A 17,977-nucleotide genomic window follows, 5' to 3' on the forward strand; every position below is an offset into this window, starting at 1 on the left:
TGCTGGGCTAGTGAGTGTGGTCATGTAGCTACAGTTAAAGGCAGTGGGTATGTGCTGCCGCTGGCACTGAGCCAAGAAGGAGGAGCCTAGTTTGAATGTTGTGTTTAGTTACAAGTAACAATAATTCCTGCAGACCCTACCTTTGAATAAATAAGCTTTAAACGCACACTGGCACAACTGCTGGTTAACCTTCAGTTTAACCTTCAGCTATGCAGCTACCTGCCACTGGAAGGAAACAGAGAAAGTGGACACATTTGGGGATTTTCTGTTGTGTAGCTTTAAAAGATTGCTATTCCTGAAGGTCGCTATTAGTTGACTTCCTGCAGTAATGAACAAATGATTCAAATAATAGTACAGGTAAAGGTTTTCTCAGCAGACTCAAGTATTCCTCAGAAAATGTGAATCAGCCAGAAATGAACCAACATTTTCTTCTGGAAAATTACTTTTCTTCAAAAATCCTCCTGAACCCCAACTTCTATCCTGTGGCTTTCATCATTTTTTCTTAAATGATGTTTACACTTCTGGTTGTGATACCGAGTCAAAGACTGTTTTCCTGTCAGACCAGTAAAGACTTCACTAACAGTTTATAATGCTGAAGGTCTTGATCTGTTTATCTCTGAATGCTGCTCCTTTAATTATGATAACAGTAGAAATAATAGTGTCGCACAGTTATAACAATGACTTTATTTCTGTTGTAAAGGTGGCAGCCAACACCTTGTCGTCCCCTCAGCACACAGGAAACTACACACACACTCTGACTTCTCCTCAACACGCCCCCAACTTCAACCTGCTGTCCCCCAGTCACCAGCCAAACTACGCCACCTATAAAGAAGGCTACAACGTTTATGGCATTGAGAGCGTGAAGATCTAACACGGGTAGGAGAGTGATGATTGATGGCTGAACGTTCCTCACCTCACAGTCATAAACCACATTTCAAACCTCCAAACGATGGCTGCATTCACACCATTCTGAACAAACCTCCAAGTCTGAAACAGTTTCAGGTTAAACACGCTGCTCGCTGCTGTCCATCAACTCACCTGAATCTGTTCTGAAACAGCCTTTCATCGACGAACCAACAGCTTTTAGAGAGGAGAGAGATTAAGAGGACTGTCACACTCAGGACATATTTTCTATTTGACTGTTTTAATGATGTGAAGCTTTAAAACAATTTTTATTTAACTACATATTTTAGAAACTCATTCATACCAGATTTGACTTTAACCAAAGACTGAGTTTTATCATTTTTATCTAGATGAAAAACAGGAGTTTGCTTCTGATGAAGAACGCTGCACTGCAGATAGTGAGTCTGATGTGATTAAATAAGTAAGGCTTATTTTGAAAAACATAATAAAAACAAGAAATGTGTCATTTCTTCAATAAAAAGGTAACAATGATGAGAATGCAGCTAAAGTTTGAATGAAAAAAACTAAAAGGTTTGAGATAAAATGTGATTTCTTCTTTTTAATCAACAATAAATAACAACAGTTCATGGCTGTGATCCCTTCATGACCCCACAGCTCCCTCACCACCTTCAACCGTTTTTCAGTTCCCCACACCTCTGTCCTTGTCTCCTTATTCACTACTCTGTCCTTATCTCCTTCTAGTACTCTCTTTCTTTGTCTCCTTCTCCCCTCTGACCTTATCTCCTCCACAAATCTGTCCTTGTCTTTTTCACTCCTGGATTTTCTTTTTTTCTCTCTTCTATCCTTAGCTCCTTATTCACTCCTCTGTCCTCTTCTCCTTCTTCACTGCTTTTACCTCCTCTCCGTTTATTCCCTCCTCATTGTCTTTTTCCCTCATCTTTTTGTCTTTCCTCTTATCTCCTCTTATATTTTAAGAACTCTTTCATTTTGGTTCCTGTCCTGGTCCTCTTTGGTTTCCTCGTTATAGTTTTAAGCCAATCATCCTCTTCAGTCTTAGTCATTGGCCACTCATGCTCCATCTTTTTTGTCGACTTTTCTTTTTGAGGCCCAGTGGTCTTATCTAATGGAAACACTGGATTTGTCTAGTTTAAACTGGTTATTATTGGTTTGCACTAAATGTGACTGGTTATGTCTGGGTGCTGTTGGTCCAATAAAAAGTGGTAAGAATTAGTTTGGACTGGTTGTACATGTTAATGTCTGCTTCAGTCTGGTTTTGACCTCTTTTGACTGACTATTACTGGTTTCAATGAGTTGTGACTGAATTGGACTGGTTTTGAAGAACAAAGACAGGTAAAGATGTTTGCGATGAGACTGATTTTGACTCTTCTAACTTGTTAAGTAAATTGAACCTTTATTCAACAAAGTTGGTCTGATTGAGACCAATGTGGGTTGGAAGATTTTCTTTGACAGATATCTGACCAAAACAGTCATTAGTAAAAGGAAGACTTATTAGAAGAAGAGTGGACTGGTTATCATTGGTTTGGACTAGTTTGACTTGTCATCACTAGTCACAACTGGAAATGACTAGTTATGTCATGACAGGTTTTGAAGGGTTGGACTGATAACTAGTTATTAGTGGTTACTAGTTTGGACAAGTTATGAGTGGCTCGGACTGGTTATGAATGATTCTGGCTGGTTTGATAGTTAGACCGTTTTGGACTACGCAAGACTAGTTATTACTGGTAATAATTGGTTTAGCCTTTTTATGACCTGTAATTTTTGGTTATGAAGGTGTTTTTCTTTTTTTGTGTCTGTTTAAGGATAAAGTGGTTGATGTTATAAATCTAAACTTTCACCTCCATTTTTTATTAAGTCAAACAAATCGTATTCCACATTCACTTTTTTTTCATCCTCTGGTCAGAGTTCACATCTTTCCTCAAATGTTATCCCTTGGTTCTTTGGCCTTTCATCCAGCTCTTAGCAGTAGATTCTTAAGTGTTTGCTAGCAATCATGTATCATTCCAGAGCTTTGGCTAGCTACTAAGACTCTACAGGATTTGTAGATTATTGTGCCTCTTATTTAGTTGTTGCACTTTGTTCTTATTGCCACTGCTGCTGTTGCTGTTGTTTTTTTTTTGTTTGTTTGTTTTTTTTTTTGGCTGTTGTTGTTGCTGCTGCTGCTGCTCTTGTTGTTGTTGTTGTTGTTATTGATGTTATTGTTGTTGTTGTTGTTGTTGTGGTTGTTGTTGTTGTTGTTGTTGTTGTTGTTGTTGTTGTTGTTGTTGTTGTTGTTGTTGTTGTTGTTGTTGTTGTTGTTGTTGTTGTTGTTGTGGTTGTTGTTGTTGTTGTTGCTGCTGTTGTTTCCTGTTTTTGGATTTATTCTGAAGATAGGACGGTGCATCAAGTGAGAAACTGGGGACGATCTGGGATATGACTTCCAGCAAAATACTTCTGGTCAGAACTGAACCCAGGCTCATACATAGATTTTAGCACCTGCAAATTGCGCCTGTGATTTCAACATCAAACAGGCCCCTCTTTCCTAGCTTGAAAGCTCTGATTTAGAACTATAACACCCAGATTGGAGTCATCTTGGGCTCTTGTAATTTCATGTTTAACTTAACAGTTCAGATTATTTGAAAAATGGCCAACAGCTCCATCCTGTGAGCCAACTAACAACCTCAAGATTTCTTGTCCAGTAAGATTCCCAGGCTGAATCACTTCTGGTGAATAGTGAAGCTGATATGAGGATCACCTGTTAATCATTTAATCAATCTTAATTACATAGCACCAATTCATAACAGGTGTTATCTGAAGATGCTTTACCAAAAGAGCAGGTCCAGCAAACTACTCTGGTCCATATGTTGTTCTCAACTTAATCCTGAATAAATTTAGGACTAGAGAGGCAGTGTATCACTGAGCTTAAGAGTCCCAAACCTCCAGTCACTGCACTGAGAGTGTGTGTTTTTGTGATTATGGTTGTCCTGACGGTGTCTAAAGGATGAGTTTCAAAGGCATTAATGGAAAAAGGCTGTGTTGTGAGAAAAGGATGTGCCGGACCATAAGAAAGATCAAAACCATCGTTATGATACTGAAGCTTGTGCAGCTGTGATCTGTTAAGGAGTCAGTTTGGTTCTCATGTCTGATTGTTGACAGTGTTTTTCATGTTTAAGAGCTCCCTTATGATTGGCTGCTTCTCTGCAGGAGGATGTGCCACATTAGACTTAGAGTGATGGAAACAGGATGACTTTAGTTTCACTTTAATTGAAGAAATTGAAGCTTAGGACCTTTTTTTACAGCAAAAATTTACGTTTCTGAAATTAATATCAAAATAGGCCTTTCTTAAAACCAGTATCCATCTTCATGTGAAGCTGCTGCTCCTGTCTTTGTAATTTGATTTATCTGCACCTTGATTTATACAACATGCGGACATCATCCAAAGCATTGCACCTCTCCATTCATCACATGATCTCATAGTATGTGTTGCTGCACATGTTAAATGCCCACTAAGTTTTATTTGGGGCTTTTTGGTCTTTTTGAAGGGGAGATTTGGCAGTGGACACTGCAGGAAACAGGGGCAAGCCATATTTTTCCACTGACCCTGTTCCTGAATGATCATCAGACATGAGATGATGTTTTAATCATGGGTGTATTATATGACGTCATGATGAACTCTCTAGATTTTCTGATGGGGCAAACAGCTTCTCTCAAACGTTGTCTTTGTTACTTCACTGTCAGTGCTTTTCACCTCTCTAATGTCTTCTTCCTGTGCAGATGAAATTCACTGATGCAATGCGCTCCAAAGCTCGTCTGTCCATCACAGGATCGACCAGTGAGAATGGTCGTGTCCCAGTGGCTTACCTACGTCCAGGATTACCCATGAGCCTCAGCATGACTGATCTCTCCTGACCACGCCCGAGCCAGTGCCTTACAGCCAATGGACACACATCTCCCCTTTTTGTCATCTCAGTGACCAATCACCGCTCACCGTGGGTGATCTGCCCCAATCTGTTATCTGGAGTTTAGCTAATCATATCTTTTTGAGGACTCCTGATCTCTGTGTTTGACGCCTGGCCTTGAGACTGGACAGGTGTTTTCACTGCTCGACTGTCGGGTTTAAGACCTGCCCACCTGTCAGTGAATTACTGACTATCAGCTAGACAAACGGCTGGTCATTTACATTTTATTCATGAACAACAATCAAGCACAGTGGACAGTTTTCTAAAAACTCACTCATCATTGTTTGGTAGATTTTTGCCACTTGTACAGAAATGAAGGACAAAGTTAAGCTGACTCTACGCAATAACAACTTCCATCAGGGATGTGATCAGGAACTGTGACAGCAGAGTCTTTGTGAAGAGGAGTAAAGGTGTTCGGAAGTCAAACCGATGTCTCGAACATCACATCCATGAAATTATAAAGTATACTTATTGTTATAGAAGAAAATAATGATATTGTAGTTGAACTGTTTTCCTTTTCAGCCTAAAATTTCCATGATTAGTAGAGACTCCGAGAGCTGCATTCAACAACACACACACACACACACACACACACAAAATAAACAAAACACAGCTGCTGTAAACAAGCATAGATAAGTGGGGATGGGTAGAGACAGAAAAATGTTCATACTAAGTTTCATTTTGAGAATTTAAAGATGTCTAACTTGATCTTTACGACAAAACGACCTCACACATTAAACGTAACACCCTGTATCTGAGTGTTGTGCAGAGTCAAAATCTGCAATAATGAAATTAACCGTTTATTAGAATTATTATAGTTAAAATAATAAGTACTGGTATCAGCGATGATTAGAAAATAATTATAACAGTTCTGATGAGCCTGATAATATGTGTGATATAGGGATCTTAATTGATCTTGATGCTGTGTTTGAAAGAGGGATCTGATTGGTCATTAGGCTATGTGTTGGGGGTTTTGATTGGACTTGTTGCTGTGTGATTCTGGGTGGGAACCATATAGCACGATGCCTGGTACTTTGCAACTGATGTCAGTACTCAACAGTGCCAACCGTACAGTTCAATACTTTTGTGTGTTAATGTGGTAGAAATATTAATTTGTTATTCATTTTTTTCAATTCAACATATTTATTTCTCAATATATAAACTTGCAATGCTGTGTTCATGTCCAGCATGAAAAATACCCTACTCTTCCACTCCCTCACAGTCACAAGGATGTGCCTGGGTACCTTCATATGGTGCCATTTGATTTTACATGAATCGGTACTCAGTACTACAGATAGAATTCTGACAGTACCTAAATAAGTACCTAATTTGGTACCCATCCCTATGTGTGATGGGTGGTTCTGGTTGGTCTTCTTTCTGTGTGTGACTGACTGTTCAGACAGATCCTTTTAGTGTGTTTGATGGTACTGATTGGTCCTGGTAGTGAACGATTCCTGGTCATACTGCTTTTAGTTAGTGATGGTTTGACTGGTCCTGATGCTGTTTGATGGATGGTTCTGATTGGCCCTTGTGCTGCGAGCAAAACTGATACCTGGGCTTCATTATCAGCTGATACTGATCTTATACCAGAATTATGAGAATTATGTTTTGGCAACTTCTGACTTTTCTGACTTTGAAACTGGCTGTTTTGTGAAGGGATTATAGATGTGTAAATATGTGATGAGTAAATCTCCACCACTAATGGGAAGTATATTTTAGCTGTAAACCCCAGCAGTGGGTGTGTGAGGAATTCAGACTTTTACATGAGGAAAGTTGGCGTCAGTTGTTGGCAAAACAACAAAAAAATGAAATACCTCTGAACTGCTGAGCCACTGTATTTATCTCCCTATGTCCCAGCAAAACATAAACAGACCTCTCTGTGTTGATGAACAGCAGAATGTAGAGCTCCCTTGAAAAGATCTGTAAATGGATCAGCCCTTTGTCACTGAAACCTGATCTCACTTTTGTGTCAGAATAGGTACAGATAACCAATACCAGGATCTAATTAGTGCTCCTTGTGTTGTGATGGATGGATCCGATTGGTCCTGATGCTGTGTTTTATGGAGGGTTCTTAACAGGTCTTCGTACTGTGTTATAGAGGGTTCAGTCTTAAAGAGTTACAGTGGCAGACTCTTCAGTCATCTGTTACTTTTGATTTTTCAGGTTCAGTTTTGTTTTGTCTTTCTAACAAGCAGACTCTTTTGAAAGAAAGAAAGAAAGAAAGAAAGAAAGAAAGAAAGAAAGAAAGAAAGAAAGAAAGAAAGAAAGAAAGAAAGAAAGAAAGAAAGAAACCCGAAGGAAGGTCTGGAGTGATTTGATTCAGTCAGAAGAAAAATGCACTATTAAGATCACACATTTAAAACTGTTTGATCATACATGGACTCTTCACAGTTTCACCAAAACAAAACAGACACAAAGGAAGAACCCCATTAAGAGAACAAATGTGATGGAAACTTAAAGTAATATTTATAAATATATATAAAGTAATACATTTTAAAGTAATATTGACATGGACAAGTTTCAGATGCTACCCATCCCCAACGTCATCATTAAGCCTCAACAAACACACAACACTGTGAACTCTACACAGTATGTGTTTTAGACCTTTATGACAGCAACACACTGCACACATCACCACAACAGAACAAAAACACAACACACTCTACAACAGACACACACTAGATACATTACCACAGCAGCAACCCAACACTAACTTTAGACACACACACTCATGACCATAACAAACCAGGATAAAAGTTGCATGTGACAGACATATCCACTTTACAACAGCAATACATATCATACATTGGCTTAATAAAAGTTAATTACGACAGTGAAAAAATGTACATGACATAATTAGTATAAGACATTACGACAGTAAGAATACACACATTTGTACAAGACAGGCTTAAACATGACACACAACGCAGCAGCAACACTGGACACAAGTTACGATGAAGCAGGGGTGACAAATGACCCGTAAGAGTTCAACAGTAACACTTGTTTATAATTAATAGAGTTAAACAGTTACATTTGATCTATGTTATTACAATTATGTATTGTTTACATTGATACCGTATTAACATATGTGTACCTGAACATTTGCACGCACACATGCACAGATTATTGCCAAATGAGTTCTGACGCCAACATGACGATGTGCCAAACAGACAGAACCAATCAGAGCTCTCCATGCTCAGCCAATGGCAGCTGCTGATAGTGAACCCTGAGCCAACCGAAGCTCTCACTGTTGTGAAGTAGACAAACAACTGTGAGTCAAAACCTTCCTTTGAATAAAAATACTGCACTGCTGATGAAGACGCGAACGATGAGGATGATGAAGGACAAAGAGAAGAACGTTTGCATGTCACTTTGATTTTTATTTTCTTTCAGATGAACTTATCAGCCTGAAGCTCTGTGCCTGGCTGCATTTTAGTGTTTAAAAATGTTAGTAATAAGGAAAATATTAACAATATTAATTGCAGTATTAATGTGGTTCTTGTTATATATAGTGTATGCTTTTAAGAACTCATGTCTGCTGTTTTCTTTCACCAGAAAGCTCTTTATTTGTGCTGCTAGTGACTGGCTAGCAGGTTAGCTGAAAGTCCTCTCTGAACATGATAATGATAACTGCAGGTACAACTGAAGCTGAAATTCAAAAGCTTTCTGCTTTCATTTGTTTTAACAGACTTTTTTTTGCAATGACCACATGGTAATTCTCATGGGACGCTCTTGGTGTTATACTTACGTGTTAATGAGTTACCACAGAACATGTCAACACTGAGAGAAATGTGAAAATGATCACTCTTCATGTCTGACTTTACTGCTGGTACAACTTCATTTTCTAATAAATATAACTTTTGATCATAATGTTGATTCTTCTTCCAAGCAATGTGTGGTTCATTTGTCGAGAGTAAAACTTTGACACGATGAACACTACACCACACATATCACCAGATCCAGACACAGTCACCATCAATAACAGTTGTTAAAGCCAATCGCCAATGAAATGAAAGACCGTCTGTATCTGTTTGCTACAGTGGCCGGTGGGTGTCAGACCATTTGCAAAAGCCAGAACACAAATTCATGAGCAAAAACACAAATGCAAATGCCTTAACACAACACAACAGAAGTTAAAAGAGGTTAGTTATCCTAACTGACCCAGGAAAGTTGTGAAAGTAAGTAAATGATTTTCTTTTTAACTTCAGCTATGATAAATACAGCTTCGTAGGGTTCTCACCTTGTAATATCCTTCATAGTACTTGTATTTTTTATTTACCGGAAAAATATGTCATGTTACAGTGTTATGCATTTCACTGTATTAATAATCAGACAGATTGATGTTTGAACACAGTCTTATACATGTCTTTGTCATATAGACTTAAATACGAGTGAAAACATTTGGTTTTAATCAGAGTGATGAATGAATACAGCCTGATATGAAATATTCCTCTTGCATGAATCTCTGCTCCGTGCAGGAAAGTGGGACGAGTCCACACAGGATCCAAACCTGTGACCATTCTGTCCCCTGAGACCCTTAATAGACCCAGGCTGGACCTCAGGGGATCTGAGCTCCCTCAGCTGTTCCACATTTGTTCTGACAGACGCTCTCAGCAGACTTTCTCCAACAATATCTACAGTAAATATGTGTAGATGTATCTATATAACCATCTAGCATCATGAAATGCTTTAAAGGTCCCATATTATGCAACAATCACTTTAATAAATCTTTTAGTGAAATTTGTGGGTCTTTGGCTTTCCTCCCAGCCCACAAAATGTGATATTTAATGACAAAACTTGTACTTAGTTGTGCTTGTGAATGTAAAATCCTGACCTAAAACGAGCTGTTTGGATTTTGGGGATTTGCAGACGTCAGTGATTCCCTTTTTTGTTTAATCAGGAGCAAGTCTGACCTAATTGGTCCACCAGATACAGATAGATTGGAAGCAGATACCCCCTCCCTGCCCTTCCCCTCCTCCAGCAACGGGGAGGAGAATGCCAAAGTTGAAGAGCCGTCACTGCTCTGTTTTTGGCTGTAAACAGCCACATAGTTCCATGCACAAGCTTCCCATCTCAGAAGAAGACAAGACTAAGTGGCTCGAGTTCATTTATCAAGGAAATGTGCCAGCTACACTCAGTAAAACTGTGCATGTGTGTGCTAGTCACTTCACGGCCGACTGCTTTTCCAACTTTGGACAGCACAACAGAGGGCTAGCAAATAGACTGGTCCTGAATCCAGGCGCGTTACCAACCATCCACCAACAAACCTCGGACCCTGGAAATGTGAGTGTTTTAAATGCTGTGTTCTGTGGAGCAGATGTAAGAGCTTTTCCTCAGTGTCTCCCCTGTCTCTGTGTTAGCTTCAGGATGCTAACTGTAGCTGCAGTTAGCTTGTTGTTTTAGCCTGTAATGTTACAGTAGAGGAGCTTCGCTGTTTTCTAAACATTGGCGACGCTCTCAGTGACGCGGCAGAGCAGGGCGGTATCAGCAGTGGCTCATTTACATATGAAGGTCACGCCCACTAAATCAGAGCGTTCTGAACAGAGGGGCGATGAGAGCCTGGAAACAATGCTGCTGTGCTTTATTTATTGGGTTTTTGGACAAAAACATGTTAGTACCATTTCATGAAGACATCAATGATCCATATTAAACTGCAGAAAAGGAGCAAAGGGACCTTTAACTGAGACATGTTCTTTCTCATTGAGTTCACCACACTTTACCATTTTGAATAGGAGTGAGGAATGTCAAACAGAATTCATGTTTTTATTCTCAAATTTGGCAACGGTTTGTGCCACATCACAGCAAGAAAGTCACCGGTTCAATTCCTAGCTTGGCTGGTGGGCCTTTCTGTGTGACGTTTCCATGTTCCCCTGTGCATGAGTGGGTTCTCTTCGGGTTCTTCAGCTTTCTCCTCCAGACCAAAAACGTGCTCGTCAGATTAATTGATAAATCGATATTGTCCATAGGTGTGAGTGAATGCATGAGAGGTTGTCTGTCTTTGTGTGTATGGTATGGAAAATGAATGATTGAATAAATGAATTTCCAAATATGAGTCATCAAAATTGTCTGGGAGGCCAGGAAATTATCAGGAATAACAAACAACCACTCGAACAATTTTCCTTTTCAGAAATGGGTGTGAATGAGAGTAATTTGACGATCAAAAGAAAATAAGATGCTTTCCTTCCATTTCTTAACCGCAGGGGGGACCAGACCATTTATTTCCTCCCTGTCATTTTAAAAAGCTGTGTCTGCTTTGTTTCCTGGTTGCAGCTCTTACAAATGTGACTAGAGGTTACCACCCAAACCAGTCCGTCCCTGTTCACTGCTTTGGCTGGTGGTGAATGTCAGTTTTAAACCTTTTCAATCTAAATGTTAATATTGGTTCATATATTAATATTAGTTACATCAATAGCAGACTCAACTTTATCTCTCAGGTTTTAAATGTCTCAGTTTGACATGGAGCCTTAAATAATGAAGTCTTAAGTCCAAAACTAAATTCTGTTTTTATTCACCCTTTAAATTTAAGCCCAGCACAGAAAACAAGTCCATAGCTGTCAGTGCTTCTGTCCCAGGGTTTATTATTAGAGCCACAACATAAAACAGATCAGGTTACAGCCAGCATCCACAATCAGCTGATCAGCTGTCTTAGGTCTGATCGCTGATCAATCACTAATCAGACTCATGTTTTTAGAATAAATACATCATCAGACAGACGCAGTAAGAGCATGAAGCCTTCTGACTACAACCAAAAACACAGCTGAGAGTCTCCTTACAGTATGTACACGTGTGCGTATGCGTGTGTGTGTGTGTGTGTGTGTGTGCGTGTCTATCGGTACAGGTAATCAGCCTGTATATTAGCCGCAATCTCTGCCTCCCACTTGTCTCCATTGTTGAGCAACTTCTCTTTGTTGTAGAGCAACTCTTCATGAGTTTCTGTTGAAAACTCAAAGTTAGGACCCTAAGAAAGACAGAGAGAGAAGTTGGGTATTAGACAATGGTTTTAGAGTTAAAAAATGGAAGGATCAGATAAATCAAACACAGGTGAAGGTGGGGTTATTACAGGTAAACTTGGTAGCAAGAGAGACACCTGCTGGACAAATCAAAGAGTTTGATTTGACAGATTCAAAGATTTTACAGCTGCAGCCTCTGCAACAGCCCCCAAACTTCTGTGGCTTAATCACCAGGTTCTGAGCAAATGGAGCTACTTTTCTTGTTTGTGGGTCAGTTATAGTCTGCTTCTTGGGGTTTGGATCATGGAGACCTTCAGTATTTAGTCTCCTCCCAACATGCTTCCAGCGGTATCTCTGGAACTATTCAGAGCTTTTGATATCATTTTATGTCTATTTCCTTGTTTGATCAGCTCTTAACTTAAAGGCTAAAGGAATTTCCCCAAAAAATAGAAAGTCAACTTGTACAGAAATAACTCTGCTCAATCGTCTCCTCTGGGCCTCTATACATGTGTGTCAGGGTCTGTGTCCGCCGCAACCCCCTCCCCTGCTTGAATGTTGATGTTTTGCTTGTATTGGGAAGTTTTTGTGCAAAGAGTAAGCATGGTTACATCAGCCAATTACAGCGCGCACACAAGTGACTTTGTGTGTTGATTAGCGAGTGGAAGAAGCTATCCTGAGCAGCTAAAATAATGGACATGTCAAGTCAGGTGCATGGCTCTCAAGTCTCTCCACGTAAAAACACAATGCTATAAATGGTTGCTGGGCTAGTGAGTGTGTTCACGTAGTCATGGTCTGAGGCTGTGGGTGTGTGCTGCTGCTGGCACTGATCCAAGAAGGAGGAGCCCAGTTTGAATGTTGTCTTTACAAACAAGTAAGAAAAACTCCTGTAGACCCTAGCTTTAACCATATTTCTAATGTGCAGCCAAACGTCACCATCAACAAGCCTCCATTTGATGTACACCACCTCTAACACCTGTTGAACTAACCTTTGGTTAGCTGCATCAGCAGTATCCAAATGAACACCTGATTTGTAAATTTATTCTCTTACGAGCAAGTCAGGGGGTTGAATAATTTGAGGCTGCAGTAGTCGTAATTAGTGTGTTGTGTTAAATAATCTAGATTCTTCTTGTTCAATTCATTTCACCCAAACAGCTCAATGTTTTCACATTTTCTTATCAACTTTTTTTTTTAATGGGGTTGAATGATTTTGGAGACGGCTGAAAAGTGTCTTGAAAATAAAATTTCTGGGAGGCACCGACAATAGGTATGAGAATGATGATCAGAGGCTAATTACAATCAACACTCGCTCCAAACTCTTTCAGGAAAAAACACAACACAGAGTCTGTGGCTGTTTCCCAAAGCACAGGTTCCTTGCCTTGCCTTGCCTTGGAAGGCAGTGCCTCCGAAGCCACTTCCTTCCAATCCAAGGCAAGTGTCCTGCCTCTGCTCAAAAGGAGATGCTAATGGAACAGCCTACAAAGGCATATTTTGGGAGGAGCTCAGACGGCTACAAATACTGTCATGGCTTGCCACTTTTCTACACTTTTTTATTGTCACATCATTGACACTCTGCAGGTGCAGCTTCTCAGAAATTATAGTTACGTGAGTGATACACAAAAGAGTTAAGTGGTGGACATGGTATAAGTTATTTTCAGAGGTGTATTTTGTTTCTTACATTTAATTTGGAATTTACCACGCGCCTCCGCTGGTGCGTCTTTTCCTTCCATTGTTTTCCTTTTTTGTAGATTCAAGCGTTGCATGCTGGGTATTTAAAGCCATGGCAAGGCAGCGAAGGATACACCTATGTATCCTTGGTCAATTAGCCACATGCTAACCAAACGGAGGACATATGTCCCCGGAGGACATGAACATTGGAACAGCACTTGGGCATCGACTGATGATGTGGATGCCTGCCCACGCCCACCCCACGCCCACATCAGACCAAGGCAAGGCAAGGTACCTTGACTTTGGGAAACAGCCTGTGAGTGCTACACTGAAACACACACACACACACACACACACACACACACACACACACCTCAACGATGGCGTCCACAGGACACGCCTCTTGACAGAAGCCGCAGTAGATGCATTTGGTCATGTCGATGTCGTAGCGAGTTGTCCTCCTGCTGCCGTCAGCCCGAGTCTCTGCTTCTATGGTGATGGCCTGAACACACACAAACAAGACTTTGCATCAGCATGTCCATTTATAAGTGGCTGTATTCTGTGGTTGTGAACTCCTAAAAACAAAAAAACTAGACATGAATAAATTTAAAGACTCAAACTATGGCTGTGTCTCAAATGAATTACTCCTGTGAGTACACTTCCACGAAGTACACAGTGCACACTCTCTACTAACTAGGGCAGTGCACAAAATCTTACGGACTAGTGTTGTCTCAAATCAAACACTGCTGCTTTACAATCACTGGAAATGACGGTCACATTTCACAACCGTTCACAGGTGTTCTGCTTTTCACTGATTACATCCATCAACCATTGTTTGATCCATCCTGCCCCTTCCTCAGTGTAGCCAAGATGGTGAGCACTGAGGGTGCGTTCGAAAACTCCTTCCTAACTCCTTTCCTTTCGACTTTACCTTAACCCCGATGGAAAACATCACAGGGTCAAGGAAAGGAGGGAGTAAGAGGAAAGGAAAGGAGAACTGCGGTAAAAGAGGAATTCGACTGCACTTTCACTTTTATGTCATATTAATGCGATGATGGCTTCTTGTGACGTTGTAAGCCATGACGAACTGCAATGTTCCGAAAAAGAGATCTACAACAACCGCTCTTGAGATCTGCTTTACCTCACTGCGATGTTTTGTGACCTGTTAACATCAACAATAGGTGTTTTTTCTATGACCATGCATTGTCTTTTCTGCTCACAGCTGTAAGGTTAGGGTACATAATGTAAAATGTTTACATATTACAACCTTAAGCCTGCTAATACATGTTTATCTACTTTTATTTACACATTATCATTGAGAACGATTGTAAAATACCAAATATGTCTTTCTTTTATTGATTGTTTCATAATAAACCTTACTGGAGACCCCATTGTTCTGTCTTATTACTGGAATGATTAACTTCATATATCCAGACAGATGAAAATATGTCATTTAGTATATAATGTTAATATAGGAAACAAGTAGCACAATTGTTTGATATTCATCAACATTATGGGTAATTATGGAGAAAAGTAAATGCTTGACAGTGACTGCTTTATAAATAATAACTTGCAATTATTTATCTGTCCAGTGTCCACCAATAAATTAAATGTTAAAGATATGAACAGATATCTTATATATCTTTCAAGTATATATTTTTCTTTATGCCTGCCCAAATGTTTACTCTGTATTGTCTACATATCTTCATTGTCCCTCAAAACTAAAACATAAACACACAAAGTAAAATGTTATGTCTTATCAAGCTGTTCTACACAGAGCTCAATGTTTCCGTACATCTTCGGCAGGTGACGTATTTATATACATCAGCTGCCACAATGCATTGTGGGGCATCCTTTCTCCTTTCCTTTTGTAAAGGATGGTCCAGTGTTTCCTTAGCTAAAGGAGCTAATAAAGGAAGCAACGACCTTCCTTTCCTTAACGTTTGGAGAATTCAAACAGCCTTTATCATGGCCGATGCTGAAATACTTCCGGGTCATTCCTTTAGTAAGGAAGGTTCCTTACCAAAAAGGAGTTTTCGAACGCACCCAGAGTGGCCAGAACTGTCCAGTTTTTCACCCTCAACTTTTAGAACAGTTGAGTGCGCCAACTGAGAAATCAAAGTGTACAACATTTTTCCATGCTGTCAGTTTGAAATTAGGTGCGCTCAAAATAGTGAGCACAGAAATACACACTATGAGACACAGCTTCGTCTCACTCAGCACTCTCTTAAGAATCACTGTTTGTATTCATATTTTTCTTACTTTAAGTCTGAAGTGTCAGTCATATGTTTTAATTGAGCTGCATTTCAGCCTCCCTCCACCAGCTGGAGCTGTATCTCTGGTAAATGTCTGCTGCCATAAGGACAGGACTGAAAAGCTGCGGTAACTAGTTCTGCTAACCAGAAGCGTAACGTGTCAGTTCTTGGCCTCACTGCAAGGTGGGTCCTGTCAGTAACAATGCATCATAAAGTTCTGCCTGCTTGGCAGTTTGCACCATGGATCCTTATTTACATCAAGTGTTTGACACCAGGAGTCAAATGACTTACCTTACAGAAAACAGCAACTCTGTTAAAACCTCTGAAAAAGCATTCAATTTCAACTCCATATTTTTTGGCTGCCTGACAGTTGTTTTAACGTCTCTGCTGCACTGACCATCATTATTTGAACATTAGCATTGTAACACCGTCTCAGTTGTCTGTTCACTCACTCAACATTTGGTCCACTTTCCTCTACCTCTCCATTTCTCATCTCCTGTCACTGCATCTCTGCTGTGTTTAACAGATCACTGCAGCCACAGTGAGCTCACTGGCTTTAATAAAAGCTAGCACCCTTTGCTGTTGTGGTCATGGAGTGACCTTGGACAACTATCAGCACGTGAAAATGGTTAGACTGCGGTTATAAGACAACCCCACTTTTTCACATTATTTTAAATGGAAAAAAAAAACATGTCCTATATTTGTGTCAATACAGTAGTGAAATCAAAAATAATAGCTGCATGATATAAACTGTACTGAAACTGAGATCTTGTAGTGCTCTATGTGAAACTCTACCATGTTACTAAACTATAAGTATCTGTTTTCTCATTTTGCACTGTTCCACTGTTCCAGTGCACTCATCTGGACAGCTACATGCAGCTACATGCAGCAGTGCTTAACTTCCATTGAATTCCCAGGCCCTTCTCTGCAGCCGGCCCCTTTACAGTTGCATCACCTGCATCAACAGTGGTCACGCCATTGCTGCTGTTAACTTTAACCAAGGAGGACAGAAGGCAGCTGGAGTTAGCCACACTCTGCTAACTGATCTATTTACCTGGGAGTTGGTTGGTTCAGGTTTTTATATAAATATGAGCTCACTTTGACTGTTTTTGAGAGTTCCTCTTATTTAGAGCTTACATTAAGAAACACGTCCCTTTAAAGATCCCTACAACTACTCTCAGCTCCTACTCACCCTCAGGTGTTTCACTGGCAATATTAATCTATTCTAGCAGTATTTCTTCCAGTTGGGGGAAAGATGTGTGTGTCTGTGTGTTTACCTGTGCAGGACAGATAGCTTCACACAGCTTGCAGGCAATGCAGCGCTCTTCCCCTGAAGGATACCTAATGTGACATCATAAGCACAATGTTAGAGAAGACTCATTTTGACAGATTCATCTGAGCTGAGGATTTTCTGCTACTGTCAAGTGTGTCTATGAAGAGCTCTACGAAGTGGACCCCACAGAGGCCATGTGTATATGTGTATATCTATGTGTGTTTGTGTGTGTATCTCTGTGCCTAACCTTCGTAGAGCGTGCTCTCCTCTGAAGCGAGGTGACAGAGGTCCTTTCTCAAATGGGTAGTTGATGGTGGCCGGCTCCCTGAACAGGTAACTCATTGTCATCCCCAGACCTGATTATGAGAATCATCACAAACAGATTAAAAATTATACAAGAGGTTTTTCTGTTGATTGTCATCACCTTTATGATTCTAACAAGATCAGATGTGTATGTGTCTGTGATCTGACCTCTGAAAAGCTCTGTCCACAGCAGGGTCTGAGCTGCTCGGTCTGTGATTGACTTCATGTCTGTAGAAACCTCCTGGGCATTAACATACTCTACACACAAACATAAAAAATAAATGGTTATTCAACACAACTCTCAGCATTCCTCATTGTGTGTTTGTGTGTTTTCTATACTCACTGAATCCAGCTCTCTGTGAGGACACACTGAAGGACCTGAGCAGAGTCTGAGAGACCCCAAAAGAGCCTGAACGTAAGAACAACCTGTCAGTGTTTTGATGCACACACTTGATTCTCGGATAGTGTGTTTAATGCTGAGTGTGAGTAAGTGTGTTGTCAGTCACTCAAACAGCAGTTGTAGGTGTGAGTGTGTCATTTCAACAGGTGTTAGTGTATTGAGCTTACCTGGTCTGCTCACGGAGTAAAATAACCGCAGTGAAGCTGCCATCACGTCTCCGAGCTCCAAAACCCTGACACAGACAAAGATATGGCAACTTAGATTTACTAATAAATTGAAAAACTTAAAAGACTTAAGCACAAACACTTTAC

General features: G+C 40.2%; 2 protein-coding genes across 6 annotated transcripts in view; one reads left to right on the forward strand and one right to left on the reverse strand.

Annotated features, from left to right (window-relative positions):
- Positions 1-5,404, forward strand: part of LOC141810026 (glutamate receptor 2-like) — a 47,597-nt gene extending 42,193 nt beyond the window's left edge. For 2 of the 4 annotated variants that reach the window (XM_074697331.1, XM_074697324.1), the window contains exons 19-20: positions 701-876; positions 4,636-4,776. In XM_074697331.1, the coding sequence (XP_074553432.1) occupies positions 701-871 (171 nt within the window). In that variant the 3' untranslated portion in view covers positions 872-876; positions 4,636-4,776. Of the gene's footprint in view, positions 1-700; positions 877-4,635 lie in introns of all 4 variants that reach the window. The other 2 variants (XM_074697348.1, XM_074697341.1) reach the window with 1 other exon arrangement.
- The window catches only part of ndufs8a (NADH:ubiquinone oxidoreductase core subunit S8a), an 85,158-nt gene that overhangs the window by 66,644 nt on the left and 537 nt on the right, over positions 1-17,977 (reverse strand). The window contains exons 2-8 of one of the 2 annotated variants that reach the window (XM_074697434.1): positions 17,834-17,898; positions 17,610-17,675; positions 17,435-17,524; positions 17,211-17,319; positions 16,968-17,031; positions 13,809-13,937; positions 11,621-11,778 (exon numbers count right to left, since the gene is read on the reverse strand). In XM_074697434.1, coding sequence (XP_074553535.1) covers positions 11,647-11,778; positions 13,809-13,937; positions 16,968-17,031; positions 17,211-17,319; positions 17,435-17,524; positions 17,610-17,675; positions 17,834-17,876 — 633 coding nt within the window. In that variant the 5' untranslated portion in view covers positions 17,877-17,898 and the 3' untranslated portion in view covers positions 11,621-11,646. Of the gene's footprint in view, positions 1-7,047; positions 11,779-13,808; positions 13,938-16,967; positions 17,032-17,210; positions 17,320-17,434; positions 17,525-17,609; positions 17,676-17,833; positions 17,899-17,977 lie in introns of those variants that run through there. The other variant, XM_074697425.1, reaches the window with a different exon arrangement.

The sequence above is a fragment of the Halichoeres trimaculatus genome, unplaced genomic scaffold (genome assembly GCF_033239565.1).
Source record: "Halichoeres trimaculatus isolate MK-OKI-2021-1 unplaced genomic scaffold, fHalTri1.1 fHalTri1_scaffold_2, whole genome shotgun sequence".
NCBI lineage: Eukaryota > Metazoa > Chordata > Actinopteri > Labriformes > Labridae > Halichoeres > Halichoeres trimaculatus.